This window comes from Podarcis cretensis (assembly GCF_951804945.1).
Source record: "Podarcis cretensis genome assembly, chromosome: 13".
Taxonomy (NCBI): domain Eukaryota; kingdom Metazoa; phylum Chordata; class Lepidosauria; order Squamata; family Lacertidae; genus Podarcis; species Podarcis cretensis.
The window spans coordinates 24,901,568-24,925,395 of NC_137182.1; the positions used below are offsets into that span (position 1 = coordinate 24,901,568).

General features: G+C 46.1%; 1 protein-coding gene across 9 annotated transcripts in view; it reads right to left on the reverse strand.

The window, feature by feature from the left end:
* Window positions 1-23,828, reverse strand: part of SRCIN1 (SRC kinase signaling inhibitor 1) — a 331,708-nt gene that overhangs the window by 153,189 nt on the left and 154,691 nt on the right. For all 9 annotated transcript variants that reach the window (XM_079949239.1, XM_079949240.1, XM_079949242.1 and 6 more), the window contains one exon: window positions 4,667-4,950. In XM_079949239.1, coding sequence (XP_079805365.1) covers window positions 4,667-4,927 — 261 coding nt within the window. In that variant the 5' untranslated portion in view covers window positions 4,928-4,950. The remainder of the gene's footprint in view (window positions 1-4,666; window positions 4,951-23,828) is intronic.

Here is a 23,828-nt window from a genome sequence, read left to right on the forward strand (position 1 = left end):
TTATTATTATTATTATTATTATTATTATTATTATTATTATCATCATCATCATCATCATCATTACTACTACTACTACAGGGATTTCCCTGCCTGCATTTGACTCTAGCCCCATTCACTTTTGGCACCAGCCATGCCCACCATCAATATGTGGCCTCCAACTGATTACCCCAGGGGGAATGCGGCCCTTCTCTGCCCCTGCAGAAACACAAAGCTGCCTGAAATGAGCTCAACTGATATGGTCAAGCCATGTTTTCATCATGGAGAACTGGGCTTCAACCACTTAAGATTTCCAGGTGGGGCTTTCTGGAATTGGGTTCTGGGTTCAAGTGAAACCCTGATGCCGGTTCATTTATTACTTCTCTAACCACGATTCTGCCCACCCGCCCCCAATCCATGTAAATGAACCTGGGATACAAATTGGTCTCATCCACACATCCCTTTAAACCTTAGCTATGCTTAACTATGGTTTAAAAGTGGGCTGAAAATCGTGGGCATGTCATGGTCCTTCCACACTCCTGCTGTGCCATGCTGCCAGGAGTGAAGCCAAGGTTTGTGACTGTAGTTTCTTTCAATGTGGCAAACTATCAGCTGAAATCCTCTGTCAACTGGACTATTAAAGGTGCAGGAGTCCCCTTTCCCTTTTTCACCGGGTCACTCTAATTCCCGCCCACTCACTCCCTTGGGAAATAAATGCTAACCTGACCTTTGAAACTAGTAGCAGCTGAGAGATTTGGCCTTAATATATCAGGCAAGAAATAGCTGTGCAACTACATTAAGACTTCACTATCCAGGTCATAGGACTGAACCTTAGATCTGAAAAGAGGTTCCTAAGTTGAGCCCCGGATCAAATAAAAGCCCGAATGTGGAAATATCACTGCTAGTGGGGAAAGGAGACAAAAGCCCAGCAGAGCTTGAGAATCTGGCTTTCAGCAAGGCTGCTCTGTGCTGAGTTTCAAGTCATTAGGCAACAGGAGGGAGTCGAAAGTGATCTGCAGGTGATCACAGGCACATTACTCACAGCGCTGAGCCTGCATGCAGAACAGGTGCCTCTAAAGAAGTGCCATTCTCTCGCACACCTGGCACAAAACGAGACGTGTATTTTTCAGCTCTCACACGACTAATTCCTAACAGTTTGTGTTACAAGCACTTAAGCATCTGTTCCAGAAACGGAAGGCACTACAGGACTCGAATCTCTTGTCGCAGGACAAGAATGTGTGAGCTCTGGTCATCACAGGGAAAATGGCTCACAAATTACACATTTCTAAGCGTAAAGAATGTATTTCTAAGGCTGTTTGGCGGGATTTCATTTCTTACATGTCAAATTCAGCTATACAAAACTATCTTCCACCCACCAAATTGCAAAATTTGGCTGAACTACGCAAGTTCTTGCATGATTTCAGCCGATACTGGTGCGGCTTCTGTGCCTGCCGCGGAGTGTCTACAGGACTACTGCCTTGGGGGCTTCAGTCACCTCAGTCTGACTAATGACAGAGCTAGCTCTGTGGCTGGGACTGATGGGAATTGGAGCCCCAACAACATATGAATAGTAAAGGTAACGGTAAATGACCCCTGGACGGTTAAGTCCAGTCAAAGGCAACTATAGGGTTGTGGCACTCATCTCGCTTTCAGGCCAAGGGAGCCAGCGTTTGTCCACAGACAGCTTTCTGGGTCATGTGGCCAGCATGACTAAACCACTTCTGGTGCAATGGGACACCGTGACAGAAACCAGAGCACAGGGAAACGCTGTTTACCTTCCCACCACATCAGTACCTATTTATCTACTTGCACTGGCGTGCTTTCAAACTGCTAGGTTGGCAGGAGCTGGGACAGAGAAACGGGAGCTCACCCCGTCGTGGAGATTCAAACTGCCGACCTTCTGATCAGCAAGCCCAAGAGGCTCAGTGGTTTATTTTATTTTATTTTAAATAATATTTATTCCAATTTTAAAGATTACAAAAAAGACAAACAACCAAGAAAAAAAAGAAAAAAGAAAAAGAAGGGGAAAAAACAGATCAAACCTTCCCACAACTCATTTTTCATTTGCTTGTTTCCTTGACCTCCTCACACCTCCCTTTTTTGTCTTCTAGTTCAATTAGATATTTCAGCAAATCCTTTCCATCTTTGTTTTTATCCTAATAATTTATCTTAACATACTGTAATTTTACACTCTCTTCTTTCACCAATTAACTATCTATTTTTACTTAATCCTTTATATCATTTCTGCTAAGACCACATAACTTCATTCCAACATCCTTCTAACATTCCTTAATTTTACAATGTTTCTGTAAATAAACTTTAAATTTCTTCCAATCTTCTTCCACCAACTCTTCTCCTTGGTCTCGGATTCTGCTAGTCATTTCCGCCAGAAGAGGCTCAGTGGTTTAGACCACAGCACCACCCACATCCCATACGAACAGTAGGAGGAGCCCGAGCCAATGACAGGCAGAATGGCCGGAGATGGCCAGAGTGGCTGGGGCAACCCAGCCAGATGGGCGGGATATAAATAATAAATAAAGTAGGATGGTGGTGGTGGTGATTATGATGAAAGGCCACAGGTTAGCCTCCCCAGGTTTTGAATATAGGTATACTTTTCAGAGTACTAAATCTGGATGTACATCTGTTGTTTGATACCATGTACTAAGCCTTAGGGTCATATCTGCAGCTCTTGCTGCAAAGACTGGCACTGCCTGGAACAGTGGTTTTCAACCAGTGTACCGAGGCACCTTGGAGTGCCACGGGCAACTGGCCACTGTCCCTCTTTCCTTCCCTCCCTCCTTCTGATGCCGTCTTGAGTCTCTGCCTCTCAAAGGCTTGCACAACTGTTCATTGCAGCAGCCCTGGCTATAAGCTGAATGGTGAATGGTGCCTCTGGGGCTGGCCAGGGAGTGCTTCCCAGGCCAATGTGGGGCAGTGTGAGGAGGCACCTCTCTTTGGGGCAGGGAAGCAGCTCAGAGACCAGGGGTGGCAGCAGCGGCTGCCCAGAGGACTCCCAAGGAGAGGGGAGAGGAGAAGAGGCTGAGAGAATCCTCCACAAGGGAAGGTGTTCAAAAAAGGGTAAGAGGCTGCCAGCTCTGGAGGCAAGGGGTGACATAACTGGGCTCCTGAGCCCCACAGGGGTGCCACAGAAAGGATGTAGTTGGTCAAGGGAACTGTGGACTCAAAAAGGCTGAATACCTTTGGCCTAGAATGTTATATTTGCAGTGTTCACTGACACCTATACATGCTCAGCACCGGAGGGAGTGCCACACTGCTATGCTTGGCACAGCAACACTGTGCAGGCACTGAATGGCCAGCTCCAGAGGTTGGCAAGGTTGGCAAGATGAGGTCAGAGGTTTTCAACCTCTGCATCCTTGGATAATTTAACAATTGGCCAGGGGTGCTGCAGGAGGGCCCTCCCCTCTCTCCCCCTCTTCACGTCAGCCATCCTTCCTTCATATTTGCAAATTTCTCTTGATCTATTTCTCTATCTCTCTCCCCAGCCCGAGTCCTGCTGCTCCTCCTGCTTTCTGTCTTCCAATCATATTCCAGATTTGATTCTCTCCCTCCTCCCCCTCCACTCTCAACAGGGCAGGGCGAATCCCCACTTACGCACTTCCTGTAATGGAACCCCAGTATAAGTGGCTTCCACAGGGGAGCCACAGAAAGAATGTGTTTGGTCAAGGGCACCGTGGACTCAAAAAGATAAGAAAACCCCTGCCTTAGGTTGTCATGAGACTCATTGCAGAGGACTACAGAAGTTGAATAAAACCAATAAAGGGTATTTGCTTTCCTTTACCCTTAACTAGCCACCAATTTGCTGGTGGCAATGATCCAAAAAGCTGCAACCTAAAGCCTGAGTTTCATGGAGGTTGGGTAGCTAGTATCTACGTAATAATGGCATTGTGTAAGAAAACATACAAACCAGCTTATATAATCTTGCAGAATAAGAATTACCAAAAATAAAAGGCTGTCTTACAAAAATGAAAGGGTCTTGTGCAGCATCCCAGAACACAAGATCTATATTACCAATTTAAATGTGTTTGAAACCGAACCAGTTTCTACTATGGCTTCCACAAAAGGACCTGGGAAATGGGCGTTTCATGATGATGCTTGACAATTCCTTATCGGGTATCTCCAGTACCTTATTGTGATCTGTAATCCCTCAAGACGGCTTAGTATAAAATTTTGATCAGACCTGAAATGTGTACTTAAACTTATAATACAGCTAGACATGTCTCCTTGAGAAGCAGGACCAAGGTCTTGGCTATTCCATAAAGATCTCCAAAGTCCCGCTTCACACCACTTGTTGCCAGAACGGTGTCACCTGAATAAGTCCCATGGCTTTAAGGCAAAGACTGGGAAGTTGTGGTCTTCCCAATGTTGCTGGACTACAGTTCCCTTCATCCCTGACCATCAGCCATGCTGGCTAGGGCTGATGGGAGTTGTAATCAAACAACCTCTGGAAGGCCCTAGGTTCCCCATCCCAGATTTAAGGAATCAGGAGGAGAATACTACACATACCAGAATAATTTCCTCATTTGCTCCTGATCTAAGTAGGTAAGGAGGACTGAAAGAGTCCTAATTGGGAAAGTTGCATCTTGCCTATGTTAAGCCATGAACCCAGAGAAAGAAAACATTGTGAGTGTTGAGAGAGGAACTTGATTGAAGAAAGAAAGGTAGCTCTTACCTGGTCCCGGATCCTCTCCTGCTGTCCTCGGATGGCCAAAGCATGCTGGGGGTATTTGCTCTTCAAGTGGTCCATGAAGGCATCTCGCTTCCGTTCCATCTCAGACTTCTGGAGCCCTGTCAGGGCCTCCAGGCTCTGGGCAGCGATGACCGTGTGCCGGCGCTCCGAGGTGTGCACCAGGCCTACGTTGGAGAATCGGCGTGTGCCATTGCCCAGGGTCCGGTATTCCCGTGGATATTCTGCATCGTCTGCTGAGATCATGTGGGCGCTGGTCCTCTCGGGATCTACACGGATTGGGAGAGAAGGGAAGGAAGAAACAAGAGAGGGAGTCAGGGTACCTTTCTACTTACCTCACAGGGCAGAAAGAGGACCAGGAATGTTGGCTCTATAGGAAGGAGTGGGAGAGCTTTCTCAAAAAGGGGTGGGCAGGGTAGGGAGAAAGAAGGCAATCAGAGGCTATGTTAGAATGAAGTGCTGATCAGTCTTCAGCATTGCATGACCGTCTTTTTGGGATAGAGAAAGAACAGTCCCATCCAGAAACCAGCAGGATTTTCCCTTTGGTGCCCGTTGGAACTGGTAGATTGGAAGGCAGGGAGGCCAACAGTAGGGGGAGCTAGAGCCAATGACAGGCGCAGCCAACACCTTCTAGCTTTGTGTACATCCTCCATCCTACTGAGTTTTACAAGGGCAATGCAGGGACTAAGGATGCTGACAGCCAGAGCCACTGCACCTGGGATGGATATAATTAGGTAGGCAGGCAAGTAGGGGCAGACTGAGGTTGGTGGGGAAGTGCCCCATTTGCCCTATGTCAGGCTTCCTCAACCTCGGTCCTCCAGATGTTTTTGGCCTACAACTCCCATGACCCCTAGCTAGCAGGACCAGTGGTCAGGGATGATGGGAATTGTAGTCTCAAAACATCTGGAGGGCCGAGGTTGAGGAAGCCTGCCCTATGTGGACCAGCCTCCATTACTCATTGGTGGCAACTTTGCTACAGCTTTCTCTTCCCACTGATCAGCCTCAGAACAAGGCCACAAAAATTTTCAGACTCTTGAAGGAAGGGGCAGATAGATCTCGGTCTTTACAGGGGCATGACAGAGGTAGGTAAGAGATGGGGAGATGGGAGGGAAGTCCATTCCAATCACTTTTTATTCCAAAGTGATTTCAAGGGGGTTTCTCAGTGCAAAGGGGACAAAGGGGACGTGCTTGGGGGTGGGGTGGGGTGAGGGGCAGAAAAGAGGCCGTCATCTGGAAGACAGACAAGACATAAACATATAATATCAAGACAACAACTGGGGGTGGGAGGTACCACGGAGACATCAAAACTGCCCCCCGGGGGCGCTAAAATCAAACATAAGACAGTCATGAGACCTCAATGGGGATGACAGCCTAGGTGCCCCTGCTCTCAAGCAGAGGCAGACAGAGGGACAAAGACAGACGAACATTCTGCAACAGTAAATACGGACATAAAGGAACTGAAAGAAAACGGAAATGAGGTGCAGGTTGGTTCATGGGGGAGGAGGGAGGAATTTTTGTGGAACATCGCTCTGAAGCTCAGGAATAGCTAGAACATCTGAAAACTGGAGAAGGGAGCTTCCGCTTCTGACGCCTGCCCCAAGAAAGGAAAGAACAGCAGCACAGCCTGGTTCCCAAAAGGTTTGTGTCCCTTCAGACATCTTGATTCATTACCATCAATAAAATAGGCCAACAGTGCTCACATCCAAGGAAGCAAACTCCACCTCCCCACCACACACCAGCTAACTGCACTGTAAACATTCCTAAATAGCCCCATGATGCTGTTTCCATAACCAATCACACTAGCTTAAATGCTCCATTTGAAGTATCGGACAGCTATATTCTGTCCCATGTATTTTATGCAGAAAAATAATCTTCCCTTTGTCAACTTCCCCTCCTGCAGCTGTTAAAATATTTATGAATACTGTACTCTATGACATCACAGCAACTCAGCCAATGGCTTGGAGGGGATGACCTCAACTCTGCAAGGAGCCCTCCAGACCGGTGTTTTCTCATAAGTATATTCAGCAGTATGTTCTTCACACAGTAGCGGTGGACTTGTTCTGCTTTATTAGCAGAATGCAATGCATCCCCCAATGCTACCACGTTTTTGCTGTCTAGAGGGGCTATAGCGCAACAGTAAGTGGGACCCCCAAAAACGCATTTGCGTTATGAAAAGTTACAGGATTCCAAAAGGAAATTGCAGGATATGCACAGATTGGAAATGAAGTTGTATAACCAACTCAAAAGTTTTGCGCAAGTAAATAATAATATCATGAGTACATATCATCATGAATGCACAACGAAGAGGACGTCTGGAGAGGCCTTACATCTTTAAGCAGGTTTTAAAAGCACACTAATTTAGGGCTGCTTCTTTCTAATGTAGGTTTCTTATGAGCTTAAGTCAGTGAGTTGTTTTAGAATGCTTACCTAGCTTATCTACTGCAACTCATGTTGCTGTTTTATTTATTTTAAAGTGGCATATGCTTTTAAAATAGTGTGCTGCTGCCATATAAATTGATTCTTTTGCTTCTGAACTGTATTTTACATGTCTTTAGAAGAGCTATTAAAAAAAAAACCCAGCCTATAAATGAATGTATAAATAAAAGAACTGTGAATCCCTTACTGCTATAAGACCATGGAGTCTGACCCTTTATGAGAGGATCAGTTTGTATGGCAAAATACATTTCTGGCCCCAAAGATGGTGTCTGGGGAATAGAGTGGATTCCAATAATGCAGAAGAAGTTAGACATTCCTGATCAACAGCACCCATAAATTAGTGGTCTTCATAAAGGATAACACCTGCTTAGCTGAAGTCAAAGACTAACTCCTGAAGTTCCAACACTACATCAGACTTCCCCTCTATAGTCGCTGGCATGGAAATCATACTTTCTCTATTTTTTATTTTTTTTTAAATCAATTTTTATTAAGATTTTTAAACATAAATGCCAATATAATAAACAATGTAACATATATCATAACATAATTTCATAACTTCTTTGGACTCCCTCACGTCTTCCGCTCCCACTTGCATCTTTGTCAATTCTTGCCCGCAATTTATCATCTTGTTTACATTCTTATGTCCCATTCATTTAGAATATAATCTAATAGTTCTCCCAAAGGTTTATGGTTTTCCCTCAATCTCACTTATCATCCTAATTGCATCTAATTTAGTGGTGGTCAGTTATTTATGATCTAGCCTCCATCTTAACATTCAACCAAATTACAATGCTTTTTAAAGTAAATCTTAAATTTCTTCCAATCTTCTTCAACCTTCTCTTCTCCCAGGTCTCGGATTCTGCCGGTCATCTCGGCTAGTTCCATATAGTCTATCAGTTGCATCTGCCACTCTTCCAGTGTGGGTAGATCTTGAGTTTTCCAGTGCTTAGCGATGAGTATCCTTGCTGCCGTTGTTGCATACATAAAAAATGTTCGGTCCTTCTTTAACACCTTCTGGTCGACAATACCCAAAAGGAAGGCCTCTGGTTTCTTAGTAAAGGTATACTTAAATACCTTTTTCAACTCATTATATATCATTTTCCAAAAGGCCTTCACTCTCGGGCAAGTCCACCAGAGGTGAAAGAATGTTCCATCATTTTCTTTACATTTCCAACATTTGTTATCAGACAAATGGTATATTTTGGCAAGTTTAACTGGGGTCATGTACCATCTATATATCATTTTCATTACATTTTCCTTCAAAACATTACATGCAGTGAAGTTCAGCCCGTTGGTCCACAACCTTTCCCAGTCCTCAAACATGATGTTATGCCCTATATCCTGTGCCCACTTTATCATGGCCGATTTAACCATTTCATCTTGTGTATTCCATTTTAACAGCAAGTTGTACATTCTTGAAAGTATCTTAGTCTTAGGTTCTAACAGTTCTGTTTCCAATTTCGATTTCTCCACCTGGAACCCTAACTTTTTGTCATTTTTAAAAACTTCATTAATCTGAGCGTAATGTAACCAGTCTCACACTTTGTCCTTAATTTTCTCCAAACTCTGCAATTTCCAATTGTCTCCATCTTTTTCTAATATTTCCCAATATTTTGGCCATTTGGCCTCCATATTGGGTCTTTTTCGGGCTTTAGCTTCCAGCGGTGAAAGCCACCTTGGAGTTTTATTTTCCAATAAGTCTTTATATTTTGTCGGAAATCATACTTTCTCTAGCAGAGGCAAGCTTTGATAGGATCAGGGTGACCCATGGAAAACAGGCCTGCAAGACTGGCAAATGTCTGGATAGCGTCGTATAGACATGGTTGTATCTGGGTAGAATCAGGACTTTCTAGTAGCTGTTCTGTTCTGATTTAAAAGAAACAGTTAACAGTATTGTCTAGCTTTCTGACTGCGGCATCTTCTAAATTCATGTTCTTCCACCATGGGTCCCCAGATGTTGCTTGTTTACAACTCCCATGAGTTGTAGTCTCACAACATCTGGGGACCACCAACAGGAAGAACATTGCTCTGAGCCTCCCATGACAAAAAAGGATAGTAGTTGTATCATTAGCCACATACTTCCTTTGAAACCCCTCCAAAAATCAGAATGCCAATTTTTATTGGCGCTCTTCTTGGGGGTGGGGTGGGGGAAGAGTTGTTTTCTCTTTGGTTTTTGTACTGATCAATTCAGTTCTCCTCTTTATTTTCTACTTCCTTTGGTAACCAGAAGTAAAACTTCTGTGTGCAGCATCAGTAGCTTCCTACCCACCACTAAGAGATAAGAGTCTAAGCTGTGTGTAACTTAAAACAGGCTGGCCAGCGTAAATCAACAGAATACTGAGCAGCTAATGCAGTATTCCTGTGAGCCAGCAGAAGCAACCCTTATGTTCTTAAATCTATCAGACACGTTGATTTCCCTGATAACTCCACATTCTTTGCAAATGCTCAATAATCACAGAACCCACAAGGTCCTGCTCTTGAGGTTGCTGACTCTGCCTTCTGAAAATGGCACAGTCCCAGTTATGGGCTGAGCCACGTCAAGATGGCCATTTTGCAATAATATACGGCTTCAGTTAGAGCTGTAATAAGCAGTGGAGTGTACGGATGGCTCTAGAGATTGGCAAAGGAAAGACAAGCTTTCTCCTCCATAAAAATACTTTATGGGTTCTTGTTATCTGGAAAGAATGGGTGGGGTGGTGGAAGAAAACTAGTGTTGAAAAAAATTAAAAAGAGATTTAACAAGGCAGTAAAAATGAAGATCAGCTCAGCCGAGCTCTCAGCTGCAGATTTCATTTCATTTTATTGCCATTTTAGGGAAAGCATCTTCTTACCACCTTTGAAGTGCTACACTGAGGAAGATCAAGGGAGGGAGGAAATGGCTATGGATGCAGCTTGGCATCACACTTTGTGTCCCCTGCCCACCAGCAAAGTTAAACATGTCCAAGCTGGGTCCAATATTCTAAATCTACCTGAAGGACAGGTTGTGGTCTGGCAGGTTGCGTTTGCTGATGGGATGCGCTGGCAATCTTGGCACCTGAAAAGTTCCTCTCCTGAAGGCCCACATCTTCCACACGGCTGTCCTCAAACCACCTCTCCTAGCTCTACCTTTCTGGCTCCCTGGCTGTCACCCTCCTAGTCCCAGTACACATGTTGGACCTCTAGTCCACAGATGAATATGGCCCTCCAAGGCTTTCAGTCTGGCCCTTGGGGCTCTCTCCAGGCCGCACCCCTCAGTTGCTCTGCTCTGGTCCTTTCTCAAGAGCTTTTTTCATTATGGAATGTGTCCTTGGACACTGGAAATGCCCCTTGCTTGCCTAGAAGGAGAGCTGTGTGGGCATAGAAATGCCTGGCTTTTACACATTCTATGCAGCACCCTATTACTTAAACTTCCTGTATAGAAAGAGAGGCTGCAATTTGAAGCCCTCCAGACTGATGCAAGATACAGCTCCAAGCCATCATCATTCCTGCTTGTCACAATTTGTCACTCTGCTGCAAACTCCCATTCCCAAGTATGTCACATCTGACACCCCCAGCACACATTTTTAATGCCTACACAGTAAATGATCCCATTTATTCTTTGGGAGGAGTGTCTTTTTATTGGCAAATACAAACACCTCATGGAAAGCAGGCACATCATTTCACACCATTCAAAATAATCCTTCAGGAGCAATGACGGCTGGTGTCCATTGGGAACAGTGGTAGGGAAGCTAAAAGAGAACCCAAAATTAGGTGGAACCAAATCCAATGACAGGCATAGTCAATGGCAGGTGGAGCCAACTCAGTCTAGGAGAAGATGGAGAGGTGATATGACACCCATTTTCAAGTATCTGAAGGGCTGCCACATGGAAGATGGAACAAGCTTGTTTTCTACTCCAGAGAGTGGGACCCAAACCAATGGAGTCAAGTTACAAGAAATGAGATTCTGACTAAAAGTCAGGCAAAACTTTCTGGCAGCAAAATCTGGACTCTTCTTCACTGGAGGCTTTTGGATGTAGGACCGCCTGTCAGGGATTCTTTGCATTGCAAGGGATTGGACAAGATGACCCTCGGGGTCCCTTCCCACTCTACATTCCTATGATTCCAGATTAGTCCCCATCTTCTCTTTGCTGAGTTGTACAAGCACAACACTGATGCTAAGGAGGAGGAGGAAGCTGACAGCCAGGGCCAATTCATGGACTGGTTGCAAGAAGGCAGGCATGTGGAGGCTGGCTGAGGGCAGTACTGAGGTTGGTGGGGCAGTACCCTATTTGCCCTAATGCAGAGGTTTTCAACCTTTTTGAGTCCATGGCTACATGAACCAACTACATTTTTCTGCAGCACCCCTGTGGGGCTCAGGAGCCCAGTTATGTCACACCCCTTGCCTACAGAGCTGCCAGTTTCTCACCCCTTTTCAAACACCCTCCCTTGTGGAGTGTTCCCTCACCCTCTTCTCCTTTCCCCTCTCTCTCTCTCTCACACTCACTCCTCCGGGAAGCTGCTGTTGCCATCCTTGAGCCCCAAAGTGAGGTGCCATCCAGAGGCACCATTTGCCTGTGGATCTTACAGCCAGGGCTGCTGCAATAAACAGCTGTGAAAGCCTTTGGGAGGCAGAGACGTGAGAGGGCATCCGAGGAGGGAGGGAAGGAAAAAAGGACAGAGGGCAGTGTTGCCTGCGGCACCCCTAACCATCCTTCAAGGCACCCTAGGGTGCTACAGCACACTGGTTGAAAACCACTGCTCGAATTCATTGACCTCCCTTTTTGGGAAGTTGTGTGTGTTTGCACATGTGTATTTATATTTTTATCCCACTCTTCCTCTAAGGAGTTCAAGGTGGCTTACATAATTTTCCTCCTCCCCATTTTAGCTTCAGAGCAACCTTGAGAGGTAGGTTAGGTTGAGAGATAGAAGTTGGCCTAAACCAAATCACTGCAGCCCAAATACAGTGGTACATCGGGTTACATACGCTTCAGGTTACAGACTTTGCTAACCCAGAAATAGTGCTTCAGGTTAAGAACTTTGCTTCAGCATGAGAACAGAAATTGTGCTCTGGCGGCGCGGCGGCAGCAGGAGGCTCCATTAGCTAAAGTGGTGCTTCAGGTTAAGAACAGTTTCAGGTTAAATACGGACCTCTGGAATGAATTAAGTACTTAACCCAAGGTACCACTGTAGTACAAACCTGGCACAGGATGACTACCTCTGCCATTATACAGAGTCAGGTCATGGGTCCACTAGTCATTGCCATGGGTCAGGCCAGTATTGCCTATACAGACTGGCAGAGGCTCTCTGGGGTTTCAGGCAGGGTCTCTCCTCCCAGCCCTACCTGGAGATGCAAGGGAATTGAACCCGGACCTTCTGCATGCAAGACAGATGCTCTTTCACTGAGCTACAGATTTTTCTCAAAGTGAGAAGGAACTACTAAGTCGTTGTTACTGCTTTCCCTCAACTCTTGATGCATGCCTTGCTTTTATGAATGGCTCTAAATCCCTGCCACTTTTATCACCCTACTCCCATGTCTCTGTTACACCCTGGGAGAGGAGCACCTTAGATAGTAAATCAGTGGCACTCTATGAAATGGCCCTCGTCAATTAACACAGGAGACAGACGATAGCTCTTTAAGAGAGTTGAAAATAGGGTTGCCACCATTTAACCTGACAAATTATGGACAGTCCAGCTATTTACCACATCAGTGGGGCAAAACAAATCAGACATCAAAAGGGTTTATTGAGATCACAGTGATCCTGTGTATCTTGTACCCTTGCAGTAATTGTTCAACAGGTCACTAAGGTAAGAAGGGAGATTGTTATTAGCTTTCAGAATGATTTCAGTCTCCCAAAAACTATTTTTGAAACATACTTTCTGGGGTTCTCTTAGGGGCAAACTAGATTGGATGGCAGCAGACTCAATGCAAACCTTTATAAAACAGAGGTGGAGTGGAGTAGGGCAACTGGAAGTGCAGCATGGCTGAGTTGAAGGCGGGAGCCAAACCCTCCCATGCCCATGTTTTCACTCCTGTCTCAGCGATGTCTATGCTGGCTTGGTCATGTGCACAGTATGGAAGGTGGCAGGATGCCCAAGGACATGCTCTACAGGAAGCTGGCTTCAGGCACAAGACCCATTGGCAAACCAACTCTGTGTTACAAAGATGCCTGCAAACGTGGCATGAAGGCTGACATCAACCCCACCGTGTGGGAATCTCTCACAGACAATCACAGTGCCTGGAGACAGACAATCAGGTTGTGCGTCCATAGCAGTGAGCAAAGGAGAAATGACTGCTGTGAGGAGCAGAGAGAAAAGAAACACCATAGTGCATCTGCAGCAACACAACCAGACGCCTTCATCTGCCCCAGCTGGAACAAAACATGTCTCTCCCCTATCGGTATCTACAGCCTCAGCAGGCGCTTCCTTACAATTTCACTCCCAAAGGTTCACTCCTCCATTGTCTCCCAAGACAGATGGATACCAACAACAACAGTATGGCTGGAAGGGACCTCAAAGGGCATCTAGTTCAACCAGCTGCCAATGCAGCAGGAAATCCACTGTCTTATACCAAGTTGGACCACTATTGTCCATGCAGACGGAAAGCGACTCTCCAGGACTTCAGACATGCCGCCACTCCCAGCACTTTCTGGTATTTACCTCTCACAGAGTTAGAATTCCTGGCTAACTTTAACAAACAACAGTGCCCACAATTCTTTAAGGAGGGAAATGTTTCAAATGTGCTTTAAAGGTATAGTGTACATGTTAGGGTGTGAAACCTAAGACGCTGGCAAGTTAGCAATGTTATGTGACTTTAAGTAGTCAAGCTCGTTAAGTTGTTAAGTTGCTCAGTATATAAAGACTGTTTGTTTTCTCTGCCTGGGGCGTGAAGCAAAAATGTCTGAAAGCTCCGGAGGTGTTTCTGTTATCTTTCTGCAATAAACCTGTCTTTGGAAAGACAGGCTTCCCTGTGTCGTTATTTCCTTGCTGCTGAGACTCTGAAGCTTGTACTGCAACAAGAATCTCTGCACTGGACTTAATCAATGCTCTGCAAAGAGAACTGTTGCTGGTTGCGCAGTGGAAGCGTTTACTGGACCAGTACACAAACTCTCTTAGTACACACAGCCTTAAACACACAGGCCTGAAGCAATCACACTTAGTTTGGTTCTTAGCTCTCCTCCACAGTATATCCCCTTTTTGAGACAAGATCATGGACGCTCCACTATGCTTTCACCAACACTGGATTACTGTTTATTATGTTCCCCAAACATGAACAATCTGTAAAATTTATGGGCAGTTGCCAATACCCACCTTTGGTCCAAAAGGTTTCTAAAACAACACACAAACCCAGCTGTGTCTGGAGCTGAAAATCCAAAGTAGAAAATCAGCAGAATGAACGGGAGGATCCCCAAATGCAAAAGGGCTGGTTTATCACATCTTGAGTAATAAAGACATACACGTGCTCATAAAAAGAGAGGCTCCCTGTAAAACCATTTGAAGCAATGAAGTAACTTCCAAAGAGCAGGTTCCTGTGAGACCATTAAGTCCAGAGTCTAAAAGCAGGTAACTGCACAACCAGATGGCCATATTTCCTAGGGACAATACTCTACTTGAAGGATGGACCAGACCAAGCCCAGTTTAAAGAGACAGAACCCAAAGGTGGGAGAGCAAGAGGGGCCTTGAAGTTCCCATCAACAGTGAGCTGCACCTGGGCAGGTGCACAGGCCATCTGATCGCAGTATTGCTTGCCCACTATGGTGAAATTCTTTTTATTTCTATTTAAATGATAACGCGCTGTGGGTTAAACCACAGAGCTTAGGACTTGTCAATAAGAAGGTCGGCGGTTTGAATCCCCACGACGGGGTGAGCTCCCATTGCTCGGTCCCTGCTCCTGCCAACCTAGCAGTTCAAAAGCACGTCAAAGTGCAAGGAGAGAAATAGGTACCGCTCCGGCGGGAAGGTAAACGGCGTTTCTGTGCGCTGCTCTGGTTCACTAATAAAGCAAGATGAGCGCCAGAGTCAGCCACGACTGGACCTAATGGTCAGGGGTCCCTTTACCTTTAACTTGATCCAAATTTGCATCTATGTTGTTGTTTAGTCATGTCCGACTCTTCGTGACCCCCTGGACCAGAGCACGCATCTATACATGTATATTAAAATGCCCTGGGTCCCAGTTGCCAAAGATCAAGAACTCAAATCAGGATTCTTTTCCAAGAATGCCATGTTTAGTTTGGTGCAGTACATTATGAAAATCAGTGGTCTAAGGCACAGGCAAGCAATACTCATAGCTAATTGCAGGCACGGATGCACAAAGGCAGGAAATCTAACTACCCAAAGTGAAGGCATTGATCCAACAACAACACACCCCATGCTATCCTATATAAAGGAATGGGGTGGGCTCAGCTTAGTGCAGCAAGAGTTTCAGCTCCTTAGCAAGCAATCACACACGCTGCCTAGAAGGAGGCACCTGCAGCACCTGTTTGCCTGTCTTTTTGTTTCTCCTGGACATAGCTGGTAGGGGAGGTGTCTCTGCTTCAAGGCAGATGGATGGGGCAGGAGGAACATCCCGTCCCGTCCCCCCCGAGAGGCGTGGCTATTGCCAGTATCTGACAGCACAAAACGCACAACAGAAGCATCAAAAATAGGCTCCAATGGCTATGGAGAGGGAGGCGGGGCTTGTGGCTCGTGCCACAGGGATGGCGGGTTGAGAGAACAGGTTGGGAACCCCACACACCCACTTGGTTCCTCCCCAGGATCCTCTGTATCAGGCAGAGACCTCTCCATCCCACTGGAACCTCCCCTGGGTCCCTGACAAACTATCCCTATGTATCAACCAGCCCATGATGAAATATATGCAGATTTTATGCTAATGTGTCCTTGTCTGTCTTCCTTGTCTGTCTTCTTCTTTCCTGGCGATGGGTCAGTGGCCACCCTACAGCACAAACTTGCCAAGCCTGCTTACCACAAGTGGAAGTAGGATGAGCGTACACATTAGAAGCAGCAATTCACTTTTTGTGAAGCCAGTGTGGTGTAGTGGTTAAGAGCGGTAGACTCGTAATCTGGGGAACCGGGTTCACGTCTCCGCTCCTCCACATGCAGCTGCTGGGTGACCTTGGGCTAGTCACACTTCTTTGAAGTCTCTCAGCCCCACTCACCTCACAGAGTGTTTGTTGTGGGGGGAGGAAGCGAAAGGAGAATGTTAGCCACTTTGAGACTCCTTCAGGTAGTGATAAAGCGGGATATCAAATCTAAACTCTTCTTCTTCTCCTCTTTTTTTTTAAAAAAAGCTTGAACTCCATGGGGGTGAAGCCAAACAAAAGCCCTGCTATCTTAACTCTATGCTATGTCACTCATCAGCATCATGCTTCCTTGAGTTTTTGCACCTTCCACAAATGCAGCTTCTGTGATTTTCACCGAATTTACATTGAGGCCCTTTCAGACTAGCTTTCCCTTCATCTCTTTTTGAAAATGTTAAAAGCACAGCAAGTTGCCTTGCACTTTGCTTTTCATAGCTATAGTTTGCTGCACTTTGGGGCTTTGCGGATGATGGGGCGGGGGGGTGTGCAACTGCATTAGAAAAATAAACATATACACACATAGGGAGCTGCAAATCTGACACAAAGCCCACAGCCAGATGTTTGGGATGGAGTCAGGAATTGGGGGAGGCGGGGAGTAATAGAAGAAGAATTACTCTTGACTCTGCTTATTCCCTGTGGCTGGAATGAGTTGACACTAGTATTTTTAATAAAAAAAAAAAACTCACAAGGTAAGCAGTTTTCTCAAGAGCTATCTGCAGTGATGCCCATTGGCCCAGCTGGCTCAGAAATTGGCGCCCAGCTGCTCACGAGATAAAGAATCAGAAATAGCAGCAAAGCTGGCATCCTGGGTTGGGTGGGTGGGAGGTAAATAAAAAGCCTCACAAAGCAAAGTGTCGCCTGGCAGGTGGGCCGCTAATTCAGAAGCTGCCAACAGCACCTAAGCCAGAGAAGCAGGAAGGAATTTGAATGCAGCTCCCAGATCCTTTCTGTCCCATTCAGCACATTGTACCTTAGCCCCCTCCAGAGTAGTGTGTGTGTTATATTTATTTGGCAAGTTCCTTCTGCAAAATGGTGCATTATTAGTGCATTAGTGATGCAGTAGCGGTTTAGTCATGCTGGCCACATGACCCGGAAAGCTGTCTGTGGACAAACGCCGGCTCCCTCAGCCTGAAAGCGAGATGAGCGCTGCAACCCCATAGCCACCTTTAACTGGACTTAACCATCCAGGGTCCTCTACCTTTTACCTAGGATTTATATTGGACTGTCCATACATCACTCCATTTTATTAGCTGTTGGGCTTCGAAACATCACTCCATTTTATTAGCTGTTGGGCACCGAAATTACTTTGAGGCCCTTTCTGCTGTTTGGTGGGGCTATAGCCCAATAAAAGCAGGATGTCCACCGCCCCCTGACCCCAAATGTTCGTGGTCTGAAAAGTTACAGTATTTCAGCAGGAAGCTGCAGGATATGCACTGGATGGAAGGGAAGCAGTGTGACCATTCGAAAATTTTTGCAGGCACAATCAGTCTTGAGAACAGGATTGCATAGAACTGCCCCAATAGCATCAGGAGCGCAAGTCATCATGAATGCGCAGTGAGGAGGGCATCTGGAGGGATTGTTGACTCCTGCAGACCTCCCACTGTCCAGACTCTCCCTATCACTTGGATCTCAAACTGTTACCATGGTTGGAAGTTTTTCAGGTTTTAATCAACAAGTCGGGACAGCATCCCAACATGGGTCTACAGATTACAAATTCATAAGGCATGGTGGAAATCTACAGTATCATACCATACATGGCTAGGCCACTGACCAATCAGATGCTCAATAGGCAAGCTCCTTTGTGCCTGCAGAGCAACTGAGTCACTGGCAGTCAGAATTTCCAGAGGGGTAGTCAAGAGTTTTCATGCACACAACAATTTATTCTAGAACCAATGGAGACTGGCTACTTGTTTATTCCACATAGTCCACACACAGTTTAGTTCTACTGCATATTCTTTTGGCCCTTGAAACGTGCTTCTTGAGAAACCTATTTTGTTCCAAAAATAAAAGCTCAGTGCAGATTGATTCCCCATTACTCCCAGTGTGTCCATTTGAACACAGATGAAAACAAATCAACAGAGTCCTGGCAATGTGGGTGGGGGGCTTTATCCACATCCGCCCAATGATGTTGTGAGGTGGGCCTATGCCAAGTTTGCATCAAAACACAGCATTTCCCAAGAAACAACAGGATAGATACACCCATGGATTGCAGTACACCATTTCCCAAACCATTGGATGCAGAAGAAATGGGAGCGTGGACAGAAGCTGAGTAGTTTTGATTGTGACAATGTCGCTCAAATGTCTCTTTCATTTCCTGTCCCAATGGCATGCTTCACCATCTCAACTGTCAAGAAGGTTTGGAAATTGCTTCATACTCATGTATGAAGCTGCTCTCCACAGCCCACTAAAGCATCAGAATAGATCAAGGGAGAGGTATCGAGAGAGCCATAGTGATCAGAGGATGCGAGGGAGTGAAGGAGTGTCAGAAGGGACATTCACCACCATCCATCCCATCACACTGATGGGACTTTAAGTAGTTTCCTATCTACCAATGCTTGATCCTCGCTGACTCACTCCATCTCCTCAATGAGGATGTATCAATGTCATTCAGGTATTTCTGCAAATAATACAGAAAGCTGATATTTTGTAGACAGGAAATCTGGGGTACTCAGACTGCTAGAAAAAGCCTATTTTACTAGAAAAGCGTATCAGCCGGTTTCCATAATTAATTATGAGAGCATTAATCAAGATCAGGTTTGAATAAACTCACGTGGGGTTTAAAATCAGAGGTTCCTTGGTGTACACACCGGGTGGGATCTTTCTGCTACAACTTGCAATTATACACCATTTATTTAATGTATTTATACCCAGCTTTTTAAAGTTAAGTTTGGCTCCAAAAGTGGCTTTACAATTAGGTAAGGAATGATGTGTTTGATCAATTAAAGACCCTACAGGAGTCAACAGATAATGCAGATGTCCAGTTGGAAGCCTTTAGAATGCATGGAGGCCAAATGACCCAAATGACCTTGTGAAATACCCTCATTTAGCTGAAGATGTGGCTCAGAGGTACAGCATATGCATTGCTTGTAAAGGGTCCCAGGATCGATGCCCAACATCTGCAGGAAGGGCAGAGAGAGGCCCCTACCTGAAACCCTGGAAAGCCACTACTAGTCAATGTGGGAGATACTGAGCTAGATGGACCAATGGTCTGACTCATTATAAGGCAGCTGTCAAAGAGCGAGCTGGCAGCAAATCACACCGTTCAAAGTTGGAGTTAACTCTTTATTAGCAAAAACACAATCTTCACTTGGCTGAGTGTCAGGCCTAATGAGCACAGCTCCACCTCCTCACAGCCATCAAAGTCCCCTTCTCCCCAGGGCTTTTTCCAAGCAATTGGAGACTGTGCCTGCATGCAGTCAACCTCTCCTCCACCCTTTTCATGCCTCCTCTGGATCTGGGAGACAAGTGGGGAGGGGAGCTTGTCGCAGCAGGAGGGGAAGACACCAGCGCTTCTTCACCAGCCTGACTCATCTCAGCCTCTTGGCTTCTCTTCTCCCACTTGCTGGCTTCAGCTTCTGCCTCTGATCCTGGACTTCTCTCTGCTACCGACTTTCCCTGCTCACTAAGTCCAGTTACCTCTTCAGCTTCCAACACCTCCTCTTCCCAGTCTTCTTTTTCTTCTACCTCTGACCACTCATCACATTGTCCCAGCACAACTCCCGGGGCTCTGAGCCTTCTTCCTTTGGTGGTTCCCTAGCTGGTTCCTTCCACCATTTTTCTGTGTCCAACCAGTCCACAACAGCACCTTCCTATATTCCTATGCAAGACAAGAGTGTTCAAGATGCTGCCTGGACCAGGGATGGAGGCTCCTATGAGCACCAAACACGTTGGCTAATGGTCAGGAATCATGGGAGCCGCAAGTTCCCAGCTCCTAGAGTATGATATAATTTTGGACATTGGCTTTAAAAAACCCGAAATAAAGCAAGAGAGCTATATAATGCCATCACTGCACCATGGCATTTTACAGAGGAACGTAAGTAGGAAAGACAGGTCCGTGCCCCGAGGAGTTTACAGTCTAAATTTAGACAGCAGGGAAGGCAGCAAAGAGAGGGAGGGGAGATGCCCAAGGATGACAACACAGAGGGGAAGGTCCTTTGGAAACAGGCCTTGGCGTAATGGACAAAAGAGATTTGACAGTAGATGATCTTGGGCAATGCAGCGGAGCAAGAAGGCATGTAAAGAGAGACAAGGGAGTTGATTAAGGGGCAGCGAGACGGAAAGCTTTAGAAGTACCAGAGCTAGCGCTGGTATCAGTATCTCCGGTAAACCATCACCACTTCTGCTGATGCTGAAGAGTAATTCTGTCCACAATCAGATGTCATTTGCATAATGGAAAACATCTGCACCATTTTATCCTCCTCACTTGCCAAAACTGGTTTTTCTGACTACAGAATTTGCATTGCGTTCCACCCCCACCCCCCCAATTTCAGTGAAACAGTGAGCCTTTCTGTGAAAAAAGTACAACATGACTTTGATCTAGCTCTGTTGGGTGGGCAGGAGGGATTCACAAGGCACCACAGTTTTATTTATTTTATTTATTCACAATATTTGTGCACCACCCAAGAATGACTGTCCCCCTCTGTCCATTTTACAAGGGCTTAGCCCCAGAAATTTCCCTCCAATTCCAAGAAAAGGGTGCTTTTATACACATGCAGAGTGCCTCTTTTGCCATAGAGGGCTCTTCTAGACCTCACTCCCTGCTGCTACAGCATCTTCAGATCAGAGTGAACAGAAGCAAGGATCTCAAAGTCTGACCATCGTTTAGCATCCCTAGATTGCTCCCCACCTCAAATTCACCTCCAGAGGTTCCAGCCTCATTTTACAACAGAGCGTGGAAACACCAAGTCCATTGCTGAAGCGGGATTAGATCTCAGGACTTCCAGTCACAACTCCAGCCTTTTTATCCACTGGGCTACATCAGAACTCTGCATACATGGTAGCTCAGAGCACATGGCCAGGACAGGCAACGACCCTGATGCAGCACTTCAGGAGGTGAGGCTGATCCATCTAACAACAGCACCAATTAAAAGTGCACAACATAGGAACATAAGAAGCTGCCTTAGGCAAAGTCTGACCCTTAATAAAGCTTGCACTGACTGGCTGGCAGGCAGGGGGTGGGGCTGTCTCACAAGCCCTACATGGAGATACTGGAGAATGAAACTTGGTCCTTAGCCTGCCTACTCAGAAGTAAGTTCTGCAGAGTTTGAATGGTCCAACTCCCAGGTTAAGTGCACAGAAAATGGTTGCTGTGGACCTTCTGGAAATCAGCAGCAGGGGATGGGAGACGGAGTGTGTAGTTGAAATATTTCTCCCTGAGGAATCTGCTTAGGAATCTGTGCTGCAATGCTCCTGGAGAAGGCTACACTGTGAGCTCTCTCTCTCTCTCACACTCACTCTCTTTCCTCCCTCTTAACCCCAACAGCTAAAGCATCAGCATGCAGTTCCCTTCTTTCTAATTACACGCTCGGATGGTGGAACATGCCAGCTCTCCTGACTGCTAAAGAGAACGATTTTCTTTTTTTCTCTCTCTTAAAGGCCTTTTGTGCTAACTGCAAAACGGGACAACCGTGGTGCTGTTTGTGGTCTTTAAAAAAATAAATAAATAACCATTCCTTCCCACAAGCTTCCCTTGTCTACGGCCAGCCTTGTTTTTCCCCAAAAAAACAACCAGAACAGGTGGAGCAGTTAGCACCCAGCTCTGCCCTGAAACCCAGCAGGTGGCAATTTGAAAGCAGGGTGGAGGGTGGGGGCAAACCTTGCAAAGGAGCAGGGGGGACCTTGGGTTAAACATAAGAGGCAGGTGAGAGCTTGAGATGCAAGGCTAACCTGAGAGTGCCGATGTCCTCCCGCCCCCTTTTGCAGCATCCCTCCCTTGCAGCTTTGGCATCTGCTGCAGAAAGATAAAGTGCAGCCGAAGATGGATAGAAGCGAATGGATAAATCCTCCAGTGGAAGAGTGGGGGGTAGAGGAGAGAGCACTCTGCAAATGCTGAGTGACTGCAATCATTGCTGTACAGCACAAAAATGCAGAGATTTAGCACAGAACGGATGGCAATGTGTCAACCCCCGTGTACGCAGCCTGTGTTGCCAACTTATTTTTGGCAGGAGCATGGCACCTGTTCCTTTAAAAGCTGCCACAACAAACGGAAAGCTGCCAGGGGAACCTTTTCCTGGCATGGAGATGGAGCAGTGGGAAAAGGCTCCCCCTGCTAAGTCTCCTCCTGTCAATCACGCAGCTGCAAAGGGCACAGGAGCATGGGCATAGCCAGGATTTTTGTTAAGGGGTGCAGGCCTTTTGTTGGGGGGGGGCAGAACCTGTGTTAGCTATGTATTTTTATTGATTTTTACTGATTAGGGGAGCAGCTCCCCCCCCCCCCGGCTATGCCCATGGACAGGAGCCCAGGAATGGGTGGATGGGCGTTCGAAAGCAAAAGGATTCTGCAACCTATATGAAATGATCAAAACAGCAATGAAGGGAAGGTGACAGGAACTGAACAAATGGCTAATGGGAGATGGAAGAGGAGGACAGGTAGCCGTGGAGAGGAAGCTAAGGTGATTTGAAGAAGTGGGTCTTCAGGAGACAGGAGACAGAAAAACTGAGAGGGGAGGGTATTGCAGCAGCCTAACAGGAGGTTGAAGGGTCAGAACAAGGAGGCAAAGTGGCTGAGCAGGGAGAAAGATAGGGATATAATTCAGTTAACCCATTTACAGATAGGTGGAGAGTTTAGGAGTGGGAGTCTGAAGTCTATGCAGAACTTGAGAAAGAGCCCAATACAGAAAATTAGAGATTGGAGTTATCATGATCAGAGAGCAGTGGGAGAAAAAAATTAATTTGGCCACACTGCTTTGCATGGAGACTCATTCCAAGTACAGGGTGCCCACCCTTTCCATCTGCTGCACCATAGCTCATTCAATCATGCCTTCCCATTATGCCCCAAATGGTATTTCATGATGCTCCTGGGGAAAGCTGACTAGGCAGGGTCACTTGGGCAAGGATAAACTCTTCACCGAGCTATTGTGGATAACCTAAAAGTGCAGAGTCTGGCCCATCTTTCTCTACCATACTGTAGGACCTCTCATTGCCCTGATTGGTTAATGGTCTACCCCCACTTACAGCTTTCTAAGTCAGGTGTCTGGCTAATAATAATAATAATAATAATAATAATAATAATAATAATATATTATTTATACCCTGCCTATCTGGCTGGATTTCCCCAGCCACTCTGGGCGGCTTCCAACAAAAGATTAAAAACACATTAAAACATCAGTCATTAAAAACTTCCCTTAACAGGGCTGCCTTCAGATGTCTTCTAAAAGTCAGATAGTTGTTTATTTCCTTGACATATGATGGGAGGGCGTTCCACAGAGCGGGCGCCACTACCAAGAAGGCCCTCTGCCTGGTTCCCTGTAACTTGGCTTCTCACAGTGAGGGAATCGCCAGAAGGCCATTGGAGCTGGACCTCAGTGTCCGGGCAGAACAACAGGGGTGGAGACGCTCCTTCAGGTACACTGGGCCGTGGCCATTTAGGGCTTTAAAGGTCAGCACCAACACTTTGAATTGTGCTCAGAAACGTAACAATGCCAAGATGGTTCTACCTCTCTAGAGCAGTGGGACTGCTC